Source organism: Aricia agestis, chromosome 4 (assembly GCF_905147365.1).
Source record: "Aricia agestis chromosome 4, ilAriAges1.1, whole genome shotgun sequence".
Lineage (NCBI taxonomy): Eukaryota > Metazoa > Arthropoda > Insecta > Lepidoptera > Lycaenidae > Aricia > Aricia agestis.
The window spans coordinates 13,232,089-13,253,892 of record NC_056409.1 but is presented as its reverse complement, the minus strand read 5'-3'; the positions used below and the strand labels follow the sequence as shown (position 1 = coordinate 13,253,892).

The window sequence follows — 21,804 nt, the reverse complement described above, 5'->3', positions numbered from 1 at the left end:
ATTACCAAAAATCTTTGTCGCTAATACAGAAATAGATCAAGATATATCTGTGGTCGCTAAAGAGTAAAGAGCGAGCGCAAAGGAGTGAGTGCGGCGTTAGATGAGGAGGCCCCAACATGTTTTTCAGTAAAACAGAGAAACAAAAATTGCACGATTTGTCAATTTGTAGACTTGTTTTGATAATAGAAATTGATTTTATTGTGGTGCACCTTTCAATATCGTTTTTAGAAATTCCGTTGTAAGATTGTCCAATTTAGAGTGCAACTTAGTATTTTTGATAAACAATTAAAATTTTAGTTTTACAAATAATATATCCGATGTATGAACCATATTTTTGGTGTGAATTCGGTTATAAAGGTCGTCTCGTTTTGTATGATGTTTAAGTTTTTTTTTGAAGGACATGTCCAGTTAATCAATTGTTTTTTTGATCAGCATTAGTTTTTCTGGTATGCATTCAGTTAATTAGCGGAGTTAAGGTAGTGTGCTGAAAAATTATTCTGATGTGCATTTAATAATATCCCGTTTATTAATATGGATCTTAACACTTAGGGTGGGTTGCGCCAACTTACTTTAACTATAACTGTAACTTTAACTATAACTACAATGCAAAATGTCAAATCTTTGGTTAAAGTCAAAAATGGACGCCATATTTAACCATAACCTTGAGCTCGACAAGGCTTTAAATGAACGTGGAAAAATGGAACTAACGCCATTTTTGACAGTTCTTCTTTACCAGCAGCGCCCCGCCCACGTTCATTTATAGCCTTGTGGGACCAGCTGTCATCTGTCAAATTCTGTGGTCAAAGTTAAGGTTAAATTTAGCCTTAACTATAACCATAACTTTGACCGTAACTTTAACTTTAACCACGCCTCTGGTGCAACCCACCCTTCAGGTACTTGTACTAATATGTATTCCGTCGTCTGTGGTCAGGGTTTTAAGGCGTCATTTTGGACAAAATCCGAAACTATAGGAGCAAAATGAATATCTTTCAACATTTACATGAGTTATAAAAATCAATATCTATTTTTGATATTGATTTATCAAAAATGTAACGACTTGGTTAAAGTCTAAAGATATTATTTCCTTAGTCAGAAATCTAAACCAAGTTACCTCCTGCAGCGTAAACTTACAAACTTTACTATATATAAAATTCTCGTGTCACAATGTTAGGCCGCGTACTCCTCCGAAACGGCTTTACTGATTTTAACCAAATTTTATATGCATATTCAGTGGGTTTGAGAATCGGCTACTGGGTACTTTTTATATTGATAAGTGCATTTGTTGAATAAATAATAGTAAATTATTGCAACTCGAGACTCTCGAGATTGTTTGTGCGACGGGATAGCGATCAGCGATGGATGTTGCTATGATGACATACTTATTTTGTCACTTCAATAAAATAATATGGGTGAAATAATTTATATGGCAAAGAAACTTTTTCCGGGACAGATAGTATATTTATATTAGTAAACATTTTATTTGTGTTCTCAGAGCGGGTCGCACGCCGGCACGCACTCTGGCGGCAAGGGCGCGGTGTGCCTGCGAGCGACGGGCGGGCTAGTGTTCGCTGGCTGCTACGACGGCTGCGTCTACATATACCGGGAGGGTGAGAACGAGCCGCGCGCGCAGATCGTCGGACCGAGCCTCATGCTGCTGTCTTTGGCCGTAGTTGGAACCAAGGTATTATTTTGTTGATAATATGATCCGATATCGATTTAACTACGATCGTGAGTCGTATCGTGCCGTACACGCAACCAAACACGAATAAAAAATGTCAACGGTGTAACTTCTAGGTACTAATCCTAGGTACTTCGCGATGCTACAACCTGTCTCTTTCGCGCGTATACATGCTGTCGCGCGTGTGAGCGTGACAGCCTATGATCAAAGGATATTTAATGCATGAGCATGTGGTCTATGAGCATAGACCTCCAGCCAGGCCCGCTCGCTTTCTACACAATCGAGAATAGTTTTATTGTTTAAATTACATAGCTTTGTTGCTTAGATTACAATATCATAAACCTAGTCTAAAGGAGTGAGCACACTGAGACGGGCCGTGCCGGGGCTCATCGCAAAAATCCGCCTCCATACAATTTGTATGGAAGCGGATGCGCGTAACGCACACTGTGTCTGGGCGCAGCGGATTTCCGCTTCCATACAAATTGTATTGGCGGATTTTGCGATGAGCCACGGCACGCTGAGCCCCGGCACGGCCCGTCTCAGTGTGCTCACTCATTAATAGAGCAAAAGTATTTTTCCTATGTGAAGAGTTTATTCAAAAGGTTTCCTTGTTACAGATTATTGCAGGCTACAAAGACAGAAGTTTGTACATATGGAAAATCCCACTTTGTATATTACAAGAGATGATACTTTAAGTTTTTTTTGTTATAATATTATAAGTAGCTGTAATTCTCACCTTTACTAATTTTAGATGTTACCCTTTTATTTTAGTATGAAATATACAGAATATATTATATCTTAAAAGTTTTTATTTAAGTAGTGTTAAAAAGTAAGTTTGAACAGGTTTAATGAATGCATAATTTTGATACTTGTTTTATTATTTTTCATCCCTATTGCCACGAGTGCCACGACATAAAACTTCGATCCGACAGAATGTAAAAGGTAAGAAGCATAATAATATTAATTAGTAATATGTTTAATAATTTGTTGCGTCGTGTGTAGGGAATTAGGGATTGCAATATAAATGCGAAAGTATCTCTGTCTGTCTGTCTGTCTGTCTCGCTTTCACGCCAAAACTACCGAACTGACTGTAATGAAATTTTGTATACAGATAGTCTAAAGCCTGAGAAAGGACATCGGCTACTTTTTTACTGGAAAAAAGCGTTGTAAGGGGGTGAAAATGCGTAAATTTCTTCAAATTAAGTTAGTTCTAAAAATTCATAATAGGTGGCGCCGTGCGTCTCCTACATCGCGCTAACGCTTGACCAAAAGTCTTTCTATAAGAGGTGGTATTATTATACATATTTTCGATATATTTCGATTGTTATTTCTTTTTTACGTTATTTAATAAATCAGTACTTTATCTATGCAGTGACGTAACCTTAAACCGACGGTATATGTAAAGTCTATGCCTTAAACCTATCAATGATAAATAGTTTCTGGGTAAAGTTGTGTGATTGGGGGGCTAAATAAGCTTAAAAATTTGGCATAAAATATAAAGTTTTATTAAAAAAATTGAAATATTGTGTGCACACTGTACAGGGTTTGATTTAAGGGGTAGGTACCCGGTTTGTTTATTATCCAATATCATTGACTCAATGATCTCGGATCCAATATATATGATAATCTAATATCCCCCTAATGTCTAATGTGAGCTATTCCTATCTCTAGTAGGGCAAAAGCAGAGATAGATCAAATATTGGGAACGGCCGTTAGTAGTCTGTGATTACCACCGTCTAGGGAGCGCCGAGCGCGTTACTATTTTGTTTCTTTGCTTAAGTGGCCCATTCACTATCCTGCATAAGCTGCGAACTGCACGGTGGACTGCCGTGAATGGGCCCTTTTAGATTTTCGAACAAAATGGTAGTGCTGCCAGCTAATTTTTAGGGTTCCGTACCCAAATGGTAAAAACGGGACCCTATTATATTAAGACTTCGTTGTCTGTCCATCCGTCTGTCTGTCTATCTGTCTGTCTGTCGCCAGGCTGTATCTCAAGAACCGCTATAGCTAGACTTCTGTTTTCACAGATTGTGTATATCTAATGGGCGATGTTGGCCACTGCACATATACAATTTCAAGTTGTGCAAGAGCAAGCGAGATGTCACTATCAATAACACTGCGTGGTAAAAAGAGACGTGTGATAAATGGCAGCAGAACTCTTTTTTTGACATCCTGTCGGCACGTATCGGCACGTTGACAATTTAATCTCTTAGAATTTATGTTCAATTATGCTTGAGTAAGTGTGTACGTACACATATTTTTACACACAGAACCCATAGACGACCCCGAATTACATAATAAAAAAATATTAGTATGGAAGTATGGATAATGGATATGGATTATTATCATCTTTTTATCTGGATTTTTTCATTAAAATTTATCTCGAAGTTTAAAATGCAATAATTTTCCTAATTCTAATCTGTCACGTAGTATTGAATGCACCCAAAATATTCTCCTTTCTTTTCGCCTTCGTTTTATTAGTGCCACAATAAAAGCGTGCATTTTACGCATTTTAACACGCACGTCGCTAGGCTAGCAACACCGTTCCAACTAAATCTAAAAGTCTGCGGCTGGCAGCGTACACGATGAAGTTGTCCAATTAAATTGTGACACTACGCAATTTAATTTGTAAGATAGTCGGCCAACTTGAAATTGTATATGTGCGGTGGCCCTAAGGTATCTATTCTGAATTCTGATTTCTGTGGTATGTCTATCGCGTCGTGTCATTATCCTCGCAGTGTGAAAACGCCCATTGCCGCTATAAAAACAAATACTAAAAACAAAATAATATTAATATTTAAGGGGGGCTCTCCCATACAACAAACGTGATTTTGTTGGCCATTTTTGCTCGTAATCAATAATGATAAGAGGTAGGCACTTGAAAGTTTCACAAAGGCCTTAAATATATGTGTACTTTAATAATAAATAATTATATTTAAATAAATAATTAAGGTGGCTCCCATACAAAAAATACAATTTTTGGACTATTTTTTCTCTATAACGGTACGGAACCCTTCGTGCACGAGTCCGACTTGCACTTGACCGATTATTTTTATTTTATTTGGCTTCATTTTGTACATAGGGTAAATGACTAGTGATTGGACAATAGCAGTCATTGGACAAAGCTTTGTGCTTTGTCCGATGAGGCGATGACAACACAATTTATCAAGGTTACTTTAAAAACTGCCTGATTTCAAAGAAAAATAGGTAGTTTTTAAGGCAACCTTAATAAATAATAAAGTGTTTTTGTGCCCTGTCCAATGACTAATACTGTCCAATCACTAGTCATGTTCACCTTGCATAAGTATTATTTTTACAAGTTTCTATCTATTCGTAATATAAGATTAAATAAAGATAAATTTCATTATTATTTTGCAGCCTCGTAATTAAAATATGAATACCTAATTAGACAATAGACAAGAATAATTAGGTATTATTAATCTCAGGAATTTTAATCTGTGCATCTAGGTGGTGAAGTGGCACTCCTGTCGATGTCGCAAAAATGAAAAATGAAATGAGTTTCTGAAATTCTGACTTACGTCAGTGTGGGTGTTTCGGTGTTGGCGGCCATTGTTCTACGTATAAAACTAGGATTTTATATTTTACACTGAACTATATTTTAAACAAAGAAGTTCACAAGTTTCGGATTCTACAATCTTTTGTCACCATTACATCTCAAATTCGATTATAGTGTAAAATGAATCCAGAATAGTGAGTATACTTTCGTCTTCTGTGTGTGAAACGTTTGCTAAATTTTTTTATTGAATTGTCGTAAAATAATTATGTGTAATACAAATAGTAATATATAATACGTTGCAACCACTAGGCTAGACCAAAACATTAGATATAAAATAACAATTTATAAACTGGTGACTCATATTTGAACATAGAATGTACCTACGAGGGCAGTGTCATACGTAATTGTAAAATCATATTGGTCCGTCTGTTCGAAGTAAATTCGACTTCAATTTCCGCGTTCGACATCGTCGAAGCTTGTAATAATAAACTAACAATTCTTTACAGCATGACTCCCTTTGTTGTAACAAACAAAGATACGCCTCCTTTAGAGCTCATACATTTTATGAATGTTTATCATGATTGTGATTCTACGTGACGTATTAAAGCCGAATACGCATTAAGTATATAACATAAATGTTTCCAGCGACTATCTGTTCAAACTACTGCTGATTGGAGACTCCGGTGTGGGGAAGTCATGTCTCCTGCTCAGATTTGCGGACGATACCTACACAGAGAGCTACATCAGCACCATCGGTGTTGACTTCAAAATAAGAACTTTAGAGTTAGATGGGAAGACAATAAAGTTACAAATTTGGGACACAGCAGGACAGGAGAGGTTTAGAACAATTACCTCTTCATACTACCGAGGTGCCCATGGAATTATTATTGTGTATGATTGTACAGACCAGGTAAATTATTTTTTTATACTTACTAATCTTCAACTATGAAAAGACACAAAGCAAACCCAGCACTATCTTGCAATTTAAACTTTAATATTAAAATCTTAATGTTTATCAATATTACTTGTAATATTTTCGAAATTATTGTTTACAGCTTACATTGGCCAGTGTTGTAATTCTCAATATAAAATAATTTTTTACACTACAATTTAAACTGTAGTGTAGCAGTTGACTGTATTCAAATATTGATGTCAGGCTTCACTTCTTTCAGGATTCATTTAGCAATGTTAAGCAGTGGCTGGAAGAAATCGATCGTTATGCATGTGACAATGTGAACAAGCTGCTTGTTGGAAATAAGTGTGATTTAACTACGAAAAAAGTTGTTGATTACACAACTGCAAAGGTATGTCTTAGTAGCCCACAAGGCTTATAAGGGCATTTTCAAAAAAATGTGTACCCCTGGTTTTTACCTTGTCCCTTGACTTCGCTACAGATTATTTGTAAAAAATTACATACTAACATTTTGTAATTTTAATGTAGGAGCAAAAACAAGTTTTCTTTTATTAAAATACATTCACGTTTGTATAAAATTTTATTTAGTATGATATTTATAAGGGTTTTTAAGTACCGAAAACTATTAAATTCACCTTTCCCCTTCCCAGAAGTTGTAACAAAATCTTTAATAACAATTTTTATTCTTAAAGTAAGTTACTTAAAAAACATATGTTAGATTCCTAAATACTTAATGTATCAATTGAATGTCTTGTTATTGAAAAATGTAACATAATTACAAATTAATTAAAATTATAATCATGAAAAATTGGGAGATATTTAAACTGGCAAGATTAACATACAAATATATTTTTTATTACTTATGTGTTAAGGTGACGCCGCGTTAAAGTAAAAAACAGTTTTGGATATGTTTTAGATTGCTAGTTTTCTATGAAAGGCCGGCCCGGCCTCTCACAGAAAACAAGCAATTTAACAGCAAAAAATGGAAAGGGCGTAAGCGACAAAATAGTTTTGTCGCGTAATTTAAAAACCATAAATACATTTCATATAAGCTATGGGCAAATTAAAGTGTATGCTTGAACCAACCCATGTACATTTTTGGAAGCTTAAATCACTCTCCTCTGTTGGAAAAATAGGAATCCTTTTTTTACACAGGTCTATTTGATTATTCTGTGTAATAAAAGTTGACCAATCGTGTTATGCTATGGCTAAATCAAAGACAAAGACATGATAAATTCTGACAATGAACTTTAACTTTCTTAGCTTTAGTCGTTGAAAAATCGATATCGCTACAGCCAAATTATCAAGGCGTCGCCTTTACTTAACAATAACAAATATTTAAAATTTAATTACCTAAAAGTTTTATTTTTTAAATAATTTTGATTTTATTTCCACTACTTTTCTATCAGTAAAGTTGAAAATCATTTTGTGTCATTGATATTTTTAGATTTATAATAACTAGACATCGGATTATATGCATTTGCATACTTGCATATGCAAATGCATATAATGTCACTTTTGGATAGTGCATATTTTGGCAATTTTGCATATTTCGGTAGTTTAACTTCCATGGGCATTAAGATGGCAATCGGAAAATGTTGGTAGACAATTGTTATTGGCTTATAATAAATAAATAAAAACTAAAACAGTCTTTATTTCAAGAAATTAAAAATCCTGGATTTTATGAAATTATAAAAATTGGCGCTTTTATTAATGTCACTACTGGAAAAGTCTTCAAAAAAATAATACATTTTAATATTAAGTGACTTTTGATTGTGCATATTTTGTACATACTTCGACCACTTCTAGTGCATTTTTGCATGCATATTTCGGCACTTTGTTCGTGCATATAATCCAATGTCTAATAATAACTTAGGAATTCGTAGACATGTGAACACATCTTTATGATTATGAAATGTTCGTCCCTCTAATTAATGAAGTTAAATCTATGAAATCAAAGAATTTTTTACTTTTATAAGTAGTGCAACAATAAAAATGTTTAAATAAAAGGTTTTTGTGTTATAAAAACTTCTTTAAATGTGTTAAATATTACTAACTCATGTAAAAAAATGAAAAATAACCTAGTGGGTAGGTCACATAGTCAGTCACACTATGGATGAAAAATAATTGCTACTCTTGTTGATCCTTGAAATTATCTATATTTTTTTTAATAAACAATTAAATATGCATTTCACTAGATTAAATAAACGAAGAAATCCATTTATTGCTGTATTTTTTTGTATTAAATTATATTTTTTCATTTAGTCGCACAACGGAATCTGTTTCGTCGAAAATTCGATTTTGTTTCAATAATATCAGAATAATATAACGTTTTCGGCGTTCTTTTTAACTTATTCCATTAGTTTATTTTTCCTTGTATATGACATTCAAATATGACCTTAAAAAATATAGACATATTTTTGCTAGGGTACACGTTTTTTTGAAAATACCCATAAACTTTGTAGTCATCACCATATTTAATTAAGGCTTTGGACTAGTGCAGTATTATTCAAAACTGGTTTGAAATCCATTGATCATCGAAGTAAATACAGGAGAGCCATGTAATCTTTCTATAAAAATTAGAAGAAATATTTAAAAATGTAAAATATTATGCATTTTATTTTGATATAAGTAGAAATATTAATTTTCAAACATTTAATTACATTATCAGGAAGTAACTGGCCAAGTGCGAGTCGGACTCGCGCGCGAAAGGGTTCTGTACCGTTATAGAGGAAAAAATTCCCCAAAGGGTAAAAACTGGACCCTATTACTAAGACTTCAATGTCTGTCTGTCTGTCTGTCTCCAGGCTGTAACTCAAGAACGGTAATAGCTAGAGAGTTGAAATTTTCACAGATTATGTATATCTGTTGCCGCTATAAAAACAAATACTAAAAACAAAATAAATTAAATATTCCATACAAAAAACTTGATTTTTTTGCCATTTTTTGATGACAATAGATAGGCTCTTGAAATATTCACAAAATACACAATTGTATTTATATTTTAATAATTAAAAATAAAATCAATAACTAATCCCATACAAAAAACACAATTTTTTCCTTTTTTCGCTCTATAATCGTACGGAACCCTTCGTGCGCGAGTTCGACTCGCACTTGGCCGATTATTATTTCCTCTTCACCAATTTACTAGTTTGATTTTCATATAATTTTGAGGTTAACATACAACCACTTTTATAACACAATTCAATGTAAAGATTTAATTATACAATCTTGTTTAACTCACACATGATTCTATTGATTGGTATTAAATGTTCAAGTTTTTTTTTTCTTAACAACTCAGGAAGTGGCCGTGTTACATGCATTGTTTGAAATCAGCTTAAAATAATCATGTACTATTAAATATGTGAGATTACTTTATTGTTATTAAATCAAATAATGTTTTCACTTTCTCAATAGTCATCATTGCTTTACATTCACATTTTATTTTACTGTTATTGATATAAAATGAAATTTAAATGTTATTTAAATTTCTAGCAATATGCAGAACAACTGGGTATACCGTTCTTGGAGACGTCGGCGAAAAACTCAACGAACGTAGAGCAAGCCTTCATGACTATGGCGGCAGAGATTAAAACGCGCGTGGGCCCGCCGTCAGCCGGCGCCGCACCGCAGGGAGCCGCTGTCAAGATCGACCAGGGCCGCCCTATCGACACCGGCAAGTCCTCCTGCTGCTGAACACAGCTGCTCATGGTAAGCTAACATACTTATTATGGCCTAATAATATCTTGTTATATCAGCTGTTTATTATCCCATTTCTGACTAAAATACTCCTATGTAATGGGATAGGCCCTGATTCAATTTCATCTTAGCAAATGTCAGTTAGCACTTATCAATGAATCACTCTTCTGCTTAGAAATAAATCTTAGTTTCATTTGACAAACTTTTTTTCAGATTGTCGGTAAGACGAAGGAACTGAAGTGGTCGCTCGACAGACTGCTAACATCAAACAGTTTAAATGCAATTTCCACAAAAAATTGTTCGCATCTTTTTTTAAATAAATTTTATAAATAAGCAGAGTGCTAGACACTCTTCATCTTAAGCTAACATTTCTTAAGTTGCTATCGTCCATATGTTATTAGTTAAACGAAAAAAGGTGAGATGTATGGATGTATGTTTATACATGTTTATATATAATGATTATTGTAGGTTAATTTCGTGCTGTATTCCAAACTAAGGCAATGATTTACAGAGTGAGTCAAAACTCCACCAGACAAAACTCCGCGCAGCCTTAATTGAGAGTCCTTGTTACTTCTGAAGTAAGATTTTATCAAAGTTGTCCATTATGGAGTGTAGACACATGCTTTTTTAATTTAAAAATTTTTCACTGAGGTACTAAGCACTGGGTGTTATTCCATATAGAATATTTATTTATAGTGATGCATACTGAGGTTGTGCTTTACTAGGGTTTTGTGTTAGAGTTTATTCTAACTAACCTTTAACACAAAACTGTTCATAAAGCAAATGGGCCTTAGCATAGATAATAATATGTATTGTAAACGTACGTAGCCATCGGTTAACTTCAAGTGGGATCATAGTATTAATTAAAAGACATTATCAAATTACTGCAATAATGTGATAGTGAAGTTTATATACTTAGTACAATGTTTTAAATATCAGTCCCTGTACAAATATAAATTATATGGACTTAATTTTCCCAGTAATGTTTATTATGAGATTGTTATTTAAAATATTGGACTTATTTTATTAATTTGATCGTGATTAACTCCTCGAGTATCATTATTTTTGTACTTGTTATTATGTGAAATTTTCAGTTTACTTACTGCTAACCCACTGTAATTCTGTATTAAGGGTTTCTTAGAAATTAAAACAGTATGCTATAAAAGGGTGTTTTATTTTTAATATTATAATAACAGTAAATTCAGATGTTCCTTAAAAATAAATGCATACAATTTGGTTTTGAGAAAGTTCGTATTTTGAAACTTTATTTCTACAAAACAGATATAAAATTTGGCGGACCAGTCAATATTTCTCAATCTTTTAATTTTAGTAAACAGCTCAGCAACAACACCTCATCATGTACTCGTAATCGTGGCACAGACCATGTAAATTTAGTGGACATTGTAGAAATTCAGGACACAGAACTGGGAGATTATCTGAAAATAAACATAATATTTTTGTAATTAAAGCTTATGCTTGGTGGGCATTTTCATCAGGGGCGTAGCTACCGCCGTATCAACCGTATCAATTATACGGGGCCCCCGACCTACGGGCCCCCCCCAGGTGCGTAAGCAAAAATTAATAAAACTTCATATTTTTTTTTTCAATTTCAGAAATGAGAAAAATAAAAAAGCAATAATTTCTTTTTTCCCGAGTAAAGCGTGCGTTCAAATTTTAAGAACTTCTATGGGCCTGTCAGACCTGTCACTATTGTTTAATGTCCATAGAGGCAGAAACTTAAGGAAAACTAAAGTCATCATCAGCTATGAATGATATTAATGTTTGCCGAAAAAAGGCAAGGAGACTGGAGTGTTAATATATTATTTAATTTGAATTGTTTTTAAAAATGTGACAGATAGATAATAATTATGATGAATAAATATTTATTTTAATTTTATGCAAATATTTTTTCTTTTTTGAGAAATCTTTACCCTTCCTAAGGGCCCCCAAACAAATTTTTATACGGGGCCCCGCCAAGGTACGCTACGCCCCTGATTTTCATGTATTAAAAATCACTTTTTGTCTATACCACAATCTTTTCTACGAATTTGCTGGCCCTTCAAGAAGGTATACCTAAAGTATAAACATTGAGACTAATTGAAAAACGATCATGTTAAACGAGTCATGCATACCTATTGTGTATGGGCTCGTGTTCTAGTAGTTCAAGTTGGTTTATTTACAGAAGCTTCTCTTATCAATTACTAGTTGTTTGGGTTATCTACATTCTACTGTCACCACTGCGACCAATGAATACTATACTCACAAGGAGACTGCGACTGTCATGAATGTTTAAACACACAAGTAACTAGTAAGTACAGTTTTATTGCAATAAAACGTGAACTACTTATTGGTCCAACAAATTACTGTTTTACTGCACACAGCACAGTAAAGATATTTTATTACATCCACTTGACAGTCATGAACTTAACGACTAAACTTTCGTTGCCTTAAAATTAATTAAGTACTGTATACGATGATTTCTCTATGTCACTATGAAATTTCATCAAAAGCAAATACTTATTAGCTATTACTGAAAATGAACGAAATAGAGATTCAAAATATTTTACCTGAATTATAAGCACATCCACAGCAGTACCCGTGTATAATAGCCTCGTCGTCTTCACAGCCCCTCGGGGGGCAGCCATTGCACCAAACTCCTATGCCGAGCCATGGTATGTTCCCTGGAAGAAACGTTGATCGGTAACAATAAGTAATAGTGACGCGTTGATAACTAAATCTCTGAAGCTTTGGTCTCTGTGCTTTCCCGTTCCAAGTGCACTATTATAATATGGTCCAGCTACACTCAACTTGCGGCCCGCCGGGACTTTAACAGTGGCCCGGCCCGCAGCCGCGCCCGCGTGAATTAAAGATTATACTTATAGACCACAAAAAACCTGTGTGTTCATATGTTTTACAGACCAGTAACAAGTACTACTCACATCTTGAGGCTTTCCTTACACCAATCGCAGTATCAGATGGAAAAAATAACGCCGCTGACGAACTCACTGTTACTAATACGACTAAAGTATAATATAAACAGTGTTTTAGGGCCATTTTGACTGAGCTGCCTGTCTTATGTGAGGCTCTTATATAGGCAGCTGTTCCACCCATTCAAAATGTTCTGTATGTTATGAGAGCTACATACCCATACCTATAATGTTAAAGGCATTTCGTTAATTAGTTGAAGTTCATTGCCATGAGATAAGGCACTAATGGGAAAGAAGAATCAACACTTCACACTTAGTAGATGCATAAAGAATTTTCTTGTTTGTTGCCATATTTTAAGCAAGCGGTCACCACTCACCATCAGGCTATCTGTTTGCTCATTTACTGATATATTTTTTTTAAAGTAAAATAATAGTAACTCCCGAAATGTCAAGTCAATGAGCTGAAAATGATGAAACATTGTAACATTCTCTATCGTCATGTTCTCGGAACAAAAAATAAAACACTGTACTAATCTCAGAACAGGAAAATAAGGTACTAATACAAATTACAATTATTCAATCATAACATTTTCATCGGGGGTTAAAGAAAAGCCATCTCGTGACCAAAATGCGAGTCAGACTCGCGCACAAAGGGTTCCGTACCATTATAGAGCAAAATTAGCCCAAAAATTGTGTTTTTGTATGGGAGCCCCCTTAATATTTTATTTTAATATTATTATTAAACTAATTAGCCCAAAAATTGTGTTTTTGTATGGGAGCCCCCTTAATATTTTATTTTAATATTATTATTAAACTAAGGACTTTAAGAAAAATTCAAGTCCTGTTGCCATTATTGATATAGAGCAAAAAAGGTCCAAAAAATCACGTTTATTGTATGGGAACCCCCTTAAATATTAATTTTATTTTTAGTATTTGTTAAAGCGGCAACAGATATTCAAAATTTTTAACTCTCTAGCTATTACCTATTACTGTTCTTGAGTTACAGCCTGGAGACAGACAGATGGACAGACAACAAAATCTTAGTAATAGGGTCCCATTTTTACCCTTTGGGTACGGAACCCTAAAAACAAAACCTTGAACTTTGAGCTGCATGTGAAATCAATATAGAAGTACCTACTTGAATACTAAACTGGTTTCAAGAGTAGTTATTTTTTATATAAAATTAATGGTTTGGCATGTTATATACATTATAAATAAAAACAAGAAGTGGACAAAGAAACAGGTTTATTATACATTTTTGGCACTTATTTGTAACTTCAGCACAATAATTTAAAAAATATAAATTACGAAATAAGATCAAAATATGATATCACAGGTTTGTAAAAATAATACTGCAAAAATTACTTAGGTAAGGAAATTTTAACATGTTAAATCATAATTTAAATTAAGTATGCTAAGATAAATCACAATACTTTATCTTGACACAGCTTCGAGAATAAGGAAGACAACAGTATAATAATTATTATTATTGAGCGTTTTCAACAGCAAATGGTTAAGTAATAGCATAGAGTAATAAATATGGTCTCTCGTAATAGGTATAATTTGACGACTATCTTTTTGCATTCCTTAGCTGTTATTTATTACCCTCGTCATGTTATTTTGTAATAATACCCAAAGGTGACAGACTGACATGGTGATCTATCAACGCACAGCCAAAACCACTGGACGTTATGACGTAGGCATCCGCTAAGAAAGGATTTTAATCAATTCTACCCCCAAGGGGTCAAAATAGGGGTTGAAAGTTTGTACTTAATAATACTTGCTAAAACGAGCGAAGCTGCGGGCAAAAGCTCGTATATTAATATAAATCGTATGTAAAACTTTATGTGGAATTCATTAAGAGAGATGTCCAGTTGTGCTGGGGCCTGTGAGACAACATAATATGTGCCTGCGAGTAAGATACCCTGAGATCAAAGAGACACACTAAACTAAAACGTATGGACGTTTCTCACCACGTCAGTCTGGCCCCGTGCTAAGTACCTGAAGGACTTGTGTACCAAGACAACGGAAATATATTTAATACTTTTATACTATACATATATTTAAGATTTTTATTATATTATCTAATATAATACACATCCATGACCCAGGAACATCGAAAAATTTTTGTTCCGTCGGCGGGATTCAAACCCGCGACCCCCGGCTTGAGCTGTCGCACTCTCTTAACCATGGAGCCACATTACATTCTAGTCTACGAATAATAAAAACTAAGGAAGAGTAACTCCGTCAAAAAAAGTGCACCAAAAATGTGACCCGAATACATGCATATTTATGCATGTGTTCGGTACACATTTTTCGTGTAGGTATATATACTCGAGTGACATTCAACTAGGTTGACATGACAATTTTGTCAAACTCATTTTACAATTTGTTTACATAGGTTTGTTTACTTACTTTTTACGTAGCTTTTTTCAATATTTTTGTTGTTAAAATACCTAAATGCCCTGTGAAGTGGTGTAGAAGTCATACAGATACGACTTTTAATACAGGAATAACCTTTCATCTGTAAGTGAATTATGCTTAAATTTCTTGTATTTTTGTCGACCCATATACCCAATAATAAAAACTAACGAAGGAAACGTAACTCCCATACTTCGACCGTTTTAAATTCGGCTCCTTTTCGAACACTAAAATATGACAATTCAGATTTTTGCCAAGGTCGTATTGCAGGTAACGTATCATAATATTGCGCGCCGGACGACAGCCTGCGCGGTTATTGTCATTGTCATAGTTATGAAACAATAATTGTCAAAAGCGGATAGTATTATGCAGTATGAACCAAGCACATCTACTATCACCAAGAAACGAGCACATAATTATTATTTCAAAATCAAACATTTTTCTCTGATCCTTAAGACATCGATTATAATAATATACATGTAATAATTATGAACACACCATGTTGTACGACTCAGACGAATCTAAAACTGTCCGAGCACCTGTAGTTTGTGCGTTTTAAGATGATATGGGTGACAGTTCTCATATTCCTTGCTACGGGTTTTTTTAACAAGAAAACAAAAAAACTAAAATGTAATAAATTATATTCCATCTACAAAAACAAAATATGTTTCCTATTATTGTAAATGAATAAAAATAAAAAGTTGCTAAATGCTAACTTATTATTATAAAATTATAAATATTAACTGTGAAAACAGGAGTAACAATTATTGTTACAAAAATATTTTTAAAATGTCAGATGCATGAAACGGAACTTATGCCAATAGAGATTGACACTGTTGAATCGATATCAAATCGATAAAAAGGGCGGCCATTTTAAATCACCGGCGCCACTCTGAAACGTCAGTACGAAATCGATAATTTCGATTGCAATTCCTTTGCGAAGTGATTCGATATTTTTAAATTATCGATTAATTTTTTTAAGGTAACTTCCCTACTATTGTCAATTATTATGCGTCACCCATATAATCATAAAACGCACAAGCTATAGAGAAGACGTTTTGAGATTGCAAAAATCTATGTGCTAAATTATTACAGAATTGAAATTAAAAACTTACGTAAATTTTGTAAGTTTATAACTCACAATTAATATATTTTAATAACTGTTAGCAGGTTTTTATTTTTATTCATTTACAATATTAAAGGAAATAAGTACATATTATAATTATGTTTTTGTCGATTGAACGTAATTTATTACATTATGTTTTTTTGTTTTGTTGTAAAAAAATCCGTAGCAAGAAATATGTGAATACCCATATCATCTTATAACGCATTTAGTATAATGTCAGCCAGACCCTAAAATTTCGTTTATGATTAAATTGTTACATCTTGCATAACACTGTCCATGGCGACTTTGAAAAAATTTTGTAATTATATTAAGTATTTAAGTACTATTTACTTTGAAAAAATTTTGTAATTATATTATTTTTTGATTATTGCACTTTTAGAATAACATGTAAATTAAATAAGACAAACACAAAGAGACCAGCTTAATTTAAAAGTTAGCAAATACCATAGCATAGCAACTTAAATAAACCATCCTTTTTAGGTCGACAAAAATACAAGAAATTTAAGCATAATTTTAAACAATTTACTTACAGATAAAAGGTTATTTGTGGTTATTCCTGTATTAAAAGTCGTATTTGTATGACTTCTACACCATTTCAGGACATTTAGGAATTTTAACAACAAAAATATTGTAAAAAGCTACGTAAAAAAGTAAGTAAACAAACCTATGTAAACAAATTGTAAAATGAGTTTGACAAAATTGTCATGTCAACCTGGTTGAATGTCACTCCAGTATACATAAGTACACGAAAAATGTGTACCGAACACATGCATAACTATGCATGTATTCGGGTCACATTTTGTAGCCTTTTGGTGCACTTTTTTTGACGGAGTTACTCTTCCTTAGTTTTTATTATTCGTAGGTAAGGTTGAACATTGAGATTCATACTTATTCCTTATCCAAAATACTTATCTGTAAAAATACTTAAACTATTTCTTTTTAATCATCTAAGACAGCTGCGGCCCGCGAGTCTTTATCAGTGGCGCGCGTGAAGTTAATGCATTTTTAAATTCGCATTTTCACTTTTAAGTCGCTAATTTTGAATAAAAAAAGTGGGCTGCGGCACCAAGACCAAAACGTGTTTGTGGCCTGTATAGAAAAAAGGTTGAGTACCACTGATGTAAGAGGTCTTCTGCATTTTGCCACAAGTCACAACGCAAGGGGGTGACCAAAGGATACGTTGACGAGATCCTAGAATGTAACAATAGGGACGTAATGTGGGCAAGACCATAAAATAAAATGTGTAGAAAGATCTAGATTAAATAGAAGCGCGTTCGACGAGCTCCGGGTCGTAGGAGTTGCAGTAGCGCAGCGTCATGGAGGGCAGCAGTGCGCCGCTCTCGCTCTGCTTATTGCCAAGGCAGTTGCACGAACACACCTGCACAACACATTATCATATTTCTATAAGATCATTATTAGAATTAGATTAGAATCTTTAGGGGAAAGGAGGTTACATTCGTTAAAAATTATATTTAACTTTATACTGAATATTATATTAAGCTTGGTGTCACAAACACCTGGAAGATTTCTTCTTACACAAGTTAATTTTTGCAAAGCACGAATCGAAATATTTGGAAGTTTAATAATACCGATTGTAACACCCATTATTGTATGTACTATATCTATAACAATATATTTCATTGCTATTATTTTGCGACACAGCAGTTGGTTAAAAAAAATTTACCGAGGCCTGGTCTTCGTGCGAGCGTCGTCGCGTTGTGATGACGTGTCCATCGAGTGGTAATATAGTGCCAGAACTGTCTTTGTCCTCCTCACGAGCATTTTCTTCTGCTTGCCTAAAATAAAAATAAAAGCAGTTTCAAGATGTATGTACTAACAGAGAAGTTGATTCATAAGGCAGATGGTGGACCCGCGTAATTTTATGTCAAACCCATCCGACAGATCACAGCTAACATTCAATATATAAAACGACCAATTGGCGTCAATCGCCTATGAATTAATTTCTTTGATGGTACTATATTGTATAATAGTAAGTATAAATTTATTTTGATCCCTCAAAAATTAAATCTGATATGAAACTTTGTAAACTTTTTTAAAAACTTTAATAAGCTGAATTTATCAAGCCCCATATGGTCCGGTGACCGAGACACAATAGAAATTCTATTGTGTCTCGTTTTTCCACGATCGACGGGTTAATAAGTGGCATTTAGTAGGAATATACTTACATAGTCATAAATCGTAGTACCAGCAAGTTAATGCTAGCAGCCACAACAGCCAGGCCAAACAAAATGAATACCAGACTCAGGGCCACATAGCCTGGCTTACTGGTTAAGGCTTGGTCATTCTGAAAACATATAAAACAATATTTTTAAGTCTAGAAGTATGACAATAATTACTGTACTGTCCAGGAACAGGAATTCTTTTAAACAAATGCTTGCTGATTATTGCAGTGACTAATTTTGAAACCGTATATTATATTATAATATAATAGATTTGTTATAACACTTTCAGATCTGCTAATTGTAGTAGAAGTTTTAAAAGTAAGCTTGTCTATATTATGTTAACTACAATGAAAATAATTCACATTGTTATAGTATTAGAACTTGCCTGTAATGCTACATAATCTCCGAACCCTATTGTTGTTAATGTCACGAAACAGTAGTAGAAGCTGTCAAAATAGCTCCATCCTTCATACCTGGAAAATACTGCTGCACCTGGAATATTAAAAATTAATATTTAAAATATCTTACTTGTTAATCAAAAGTTAAAACTACAACCCCACTAACAAAAGTTACTGTGCTTTTTAGGGTTCCATAGTCAACAAGGAACCCTTATAGTTTCGGTCTGTCCGTCCGTATGTCTGTCTGTCCGCGGTTTTACTCAGAGACTATAGGACCTACAAAGCTGTTTGTTAGATCGGGAGATGGTGACACAAAATTCTTGGTCATTTGTACCAGTATGGCGGTTCTTCAGGGGTCTAATTACGGCAAAAACGAAAATGATGGTCATAGCGCTCGCACGGCCCAAACGCGTGGGCGTCGAATGCGTCGGATAAATAACGAGTGTCGAACGATTTATTCCACAAATGCTTGTATTTTCAGATAGAAAAAAAGGAAGTAGGCGGTAGGGTAATGCCATACTTCTCGGGTGTGACTTACAGCCCGCGATAACGACGCGAATACATTACTTATTCATTAAAATCTAATATTATGAGCTATGTATGACATTAGATTTTAGAAATCATAAAAGAAACATAATACTTAAGACTAAAAAAATCATTATACTTAATCTAAAAAAAGACTATTTATCTACAGTATTTTCTACCTGTAGTTATAATGATCGAGGACAGCATGCCAGTAGCAAACATCAAATTCATTTCTGTGGCCTCAGTGGTTTCACATCTCAAGTAACACTTAGCTCTTCTGATCACAACTGATGCAAACTTGTTTAAACGCTCACCAATACTTTGAAACATAACCAAGCCCAGTGGAATGCCCACCTAAAACATTAAATAATTAATAAACACATTATAATACTAGGAACCACATAATACCAGGCACTGTGGTGTATGTCACAGTGATACGCCTGAGTGGTGTCCTTTTTGGCAGTAGACATGACTACTTCTTACTACCGTTCTTCATGATATTATTATGCTATTATTTTTGTAATTATTTTTCTTTTATTTTTCTTTATGTATTGTAATGTGTATTGTCTTATGGTAGTGTAATGTGATGTATTATGTTAAATAAATGTTATTATTATTATTAACCTAGACAACAAACTTGAGATTTAAAATATTGTTATTGTTTTACAATGGAATAACCATTGTAAAACAATAACAATATTTTAATAATCACACACCCATTTAAGGTATTTGTCTGTACTTAATTCTTTAAGCCCCATAAGAGCACCGGTGATCGCGACAACAATAGAATACAAAAGCATTTCCTGGAATCTGCGATCGAAGTATTAATCCTAAAATTATTTATTTATATTACACAAAAAATTTTGTAGATACATACTTTATAATTTTTACACATTGTATCCATACTAATATTATAAATGCGAAAGTGTGTCTGTTACCTCTTCATGCCCAAACAGCTAAACCGAATTTGTTGAAATTTGGTGTGGGGATACTTTAAGTCATAGGAAAGGACATAGGGTACTTTTTATCCCGAAAAAACGTACGGTTCCCGCGAGATAAACGAATTTTGGCGCAACGGATTTATAAAAAATAAAACTTCTATTTACCATTGCATAGGCCATACAAAATGCTTTCCCACCGACAGTAACAGGTGTGGAATGTCCATACCCAATCATTGCCAGCACAACAGTAGCAAAATAGAAAGCTCCGGCAAATTTCCACTGTGGTCCAGCTTTGTGCGGCTTATTCTCTATTATCACAACCTCTATCATAAGATAATCCTCAGCTGAAATATTGTACTTGCGGACCAAACCATTCTTTAACTCTGTAAATGCAAAAGCACAGTTGAAACTGTTATTAAAACTATACTATGCTAATTAGGTATTAACAGTTCAAAAATGCAAATACTCACAGTTTATGAAAATTAATTCAGGATTCGGGAATAAAACTAATCAACGAAAAAAGATGACAAAAATCTGTAAATAAAAGTACAAAAAAATAAAAATGTTTATTTATAATTATAAAGAAATAAGTTATAAAACTAGTATAAAAATAACATTAGAAGAACAATAACAACTGTAATATTAAATAATTAATAATGTAAAATAAAATAATTAAGTAAAGTTTGTAATCTACCACTGAGTTTTGGTAGTAGTTTGGGAGTAACAGACAGCACCCAAGCCCACCACTATGTTCTCACCACTACAACACAAGTTAAGGTTGACAGTGACAACCACTAATGCTCACTGAGATTACAACTGTTTGATGTAATCCAGTGAGCTATAGCAGGGGTTCCCTAAGTGTGCGCCGCGGCACCCTGGTGCACTGAGGATAGGCAAGAGGGGCGCTGTGACTCGATCCTCCATTACTATCCGAAACCACAAGAGCAGGTAGATGAATAAATATTTGTTAATTATCTGCATCTATGTATCTTTTTTCTAATAGCTAGGTAGAATAGGACGCCGTGACAAAATATTGCAATGTGTGAGTGAGCCGCAGGCTGAAAAAGATTGGGAGCCCCTGAGCTAGATAAACATGCTCAACCTATCTTCTTGGAGTTCAGACCCACGATGAAAGAATGTAAGAGAAAGAACAAAGAAAGGTAGAACTGGGAAGTAAAGAGGTGTATTGTAATATATTCTTACTCATCTATATACTATGCTGTTAACTTGGGATCTTTATTTAAAGTATATAGTTAGTAAAAAAATTGTTTATTACCTGATAAGACTTCCCATCTCTTGCTCTCTGTATCAGATTCAAGTGCATCAAAAACCGCAGCACCCACCAACAAATATGTAAAAGTACAAACAACTAGAGACAAAGTACGAACATTCTGACGCTTCATTTTCAGTATAAACTTCAATTTTTTATTAAAACACGAATTTTTGCATACGAAAAGATGAAAAATAATATCTAAA

The 21,804-nt window shown here is 33.8% G+C and overlaps 4 protein-coding genes across 6 annotated transcripts in view; 2 read left to right on the top strand and 2 right to left on the bottom strand.

Annotated features, from left to right (window-relative positions):
* Window positions 1–2,544, top strand: part of LOC121726677 — a 13,102-nt gene extending 10,558 nt beyond the window's left edge. Inside the window, exons 6-7 of the mRNA XM_042114144.1 lie at window positions 1,493–1,681; window positions 2,296–2,544. Coding sequence (XP_041970078.1) covers window positions 1,493–1,681; window positions 2,296–2,373 — 267 coding nt within the window. The 3' untranslated portion in view covers window positions 2,374–2,544. The remainder of the gene's footprint in view (window positions 1–1,492; window positions 1,682–2,295) is intronic.
* Window positions 1–21,802, bottom strand: part of LOC121726678 (two pore potassium channel protein sup-9) — a 23,190-nt gene extending 1,388 nt beyond the window's left edge. The window contains exons 1-8 of one of the 3 annotated variants that reach the window (XM_042114147.1): window positions 21,605–21,802; window positions 20,494–20,711; window positions 19,567–19,741; window positions 18,850–18,956; window positions 18,468–18,586; window positions 17,966–18,077; window positions 17,510–17,659; window positions 12,727–12,738 (exon numbers count right to left, since the gene is read on the bottom strand). In XM_042114147.1, coding sequence (XP_041970081.1) covers window positions 17,540–17,659; window positions 17,966–18,077; window positions 18,468–18,586; window positions 18,850–18,956; window positions 19,567–19,741; window positions 20,494–20,711; window positions 21,605–21,731 — 978 coding nt within the window. In that variant the 5' untranslated portion in view covers window positions 21,732–21,802 and the 3' untranslated portion in view covers window positions 12,727–12,738; window positions 17,510–17,539. Of the gene's footprint in view, window positions 1–12,726; window positions 12,739–17,349; window positions 17,660–17,965; window positions 18,078–18,467; window positions 18,587–18,849; window positions 18,957–19,566; window positions 19,742–20,493; window positions 20,712–20,798; window positions 20,863–21,604 lie in introns of those variants that run through there. The other 2 variants (XM_042114148.1, XM_042114146.1) reach the window with 2 other exon arrangements.
* On the top strand, window positions 5,199–10,972 carry LOC121726679 (ras-related protein Rab-1A). The gene is made up of 5 exons (XM_042114149.1): window positions 5,199–5,389; window positions 5,841–6,105; window positions 6,368–6,499; window positions 9,604–9,819; window positions 10,021–10,972. Exons 1-4 carry the CDS (start codon window positions 5,376–5,378, stop codon window positions 9,802–9,804), a joined length of 612 nt encoding a protein of 203 aa, XP_041970083.1. The 5' UTR covers window positions 5,199–5,375; the 3' UTR covers window positions 9,805–9,819; window positions 10,021–10,972.
* Window positions 10,460–12,867, bottom strand: LOC121726680. The gene is made up of 3 exons (XM_042114150.1): window positions 12,747–12,867; window positions 12,375–12,488; window positions 10,460–11,243 (listed from the first exon to the last, which is right to left on the bottom strand). The coding sequence occupies exons 1-3, from the start codon at window positions 12,859–12,861 to the stop codon at window positions 11,146–11,148; spliced, it is 327 nt and encodes a 108-aa protein (XP_041970084.1). The 5' UTR covers window positions 12,862–12,867; the 3' UTR covers window positions 10,460–11,145.
* Window positions 21,803–21,804: the final 2 nt, after the last annotated feature.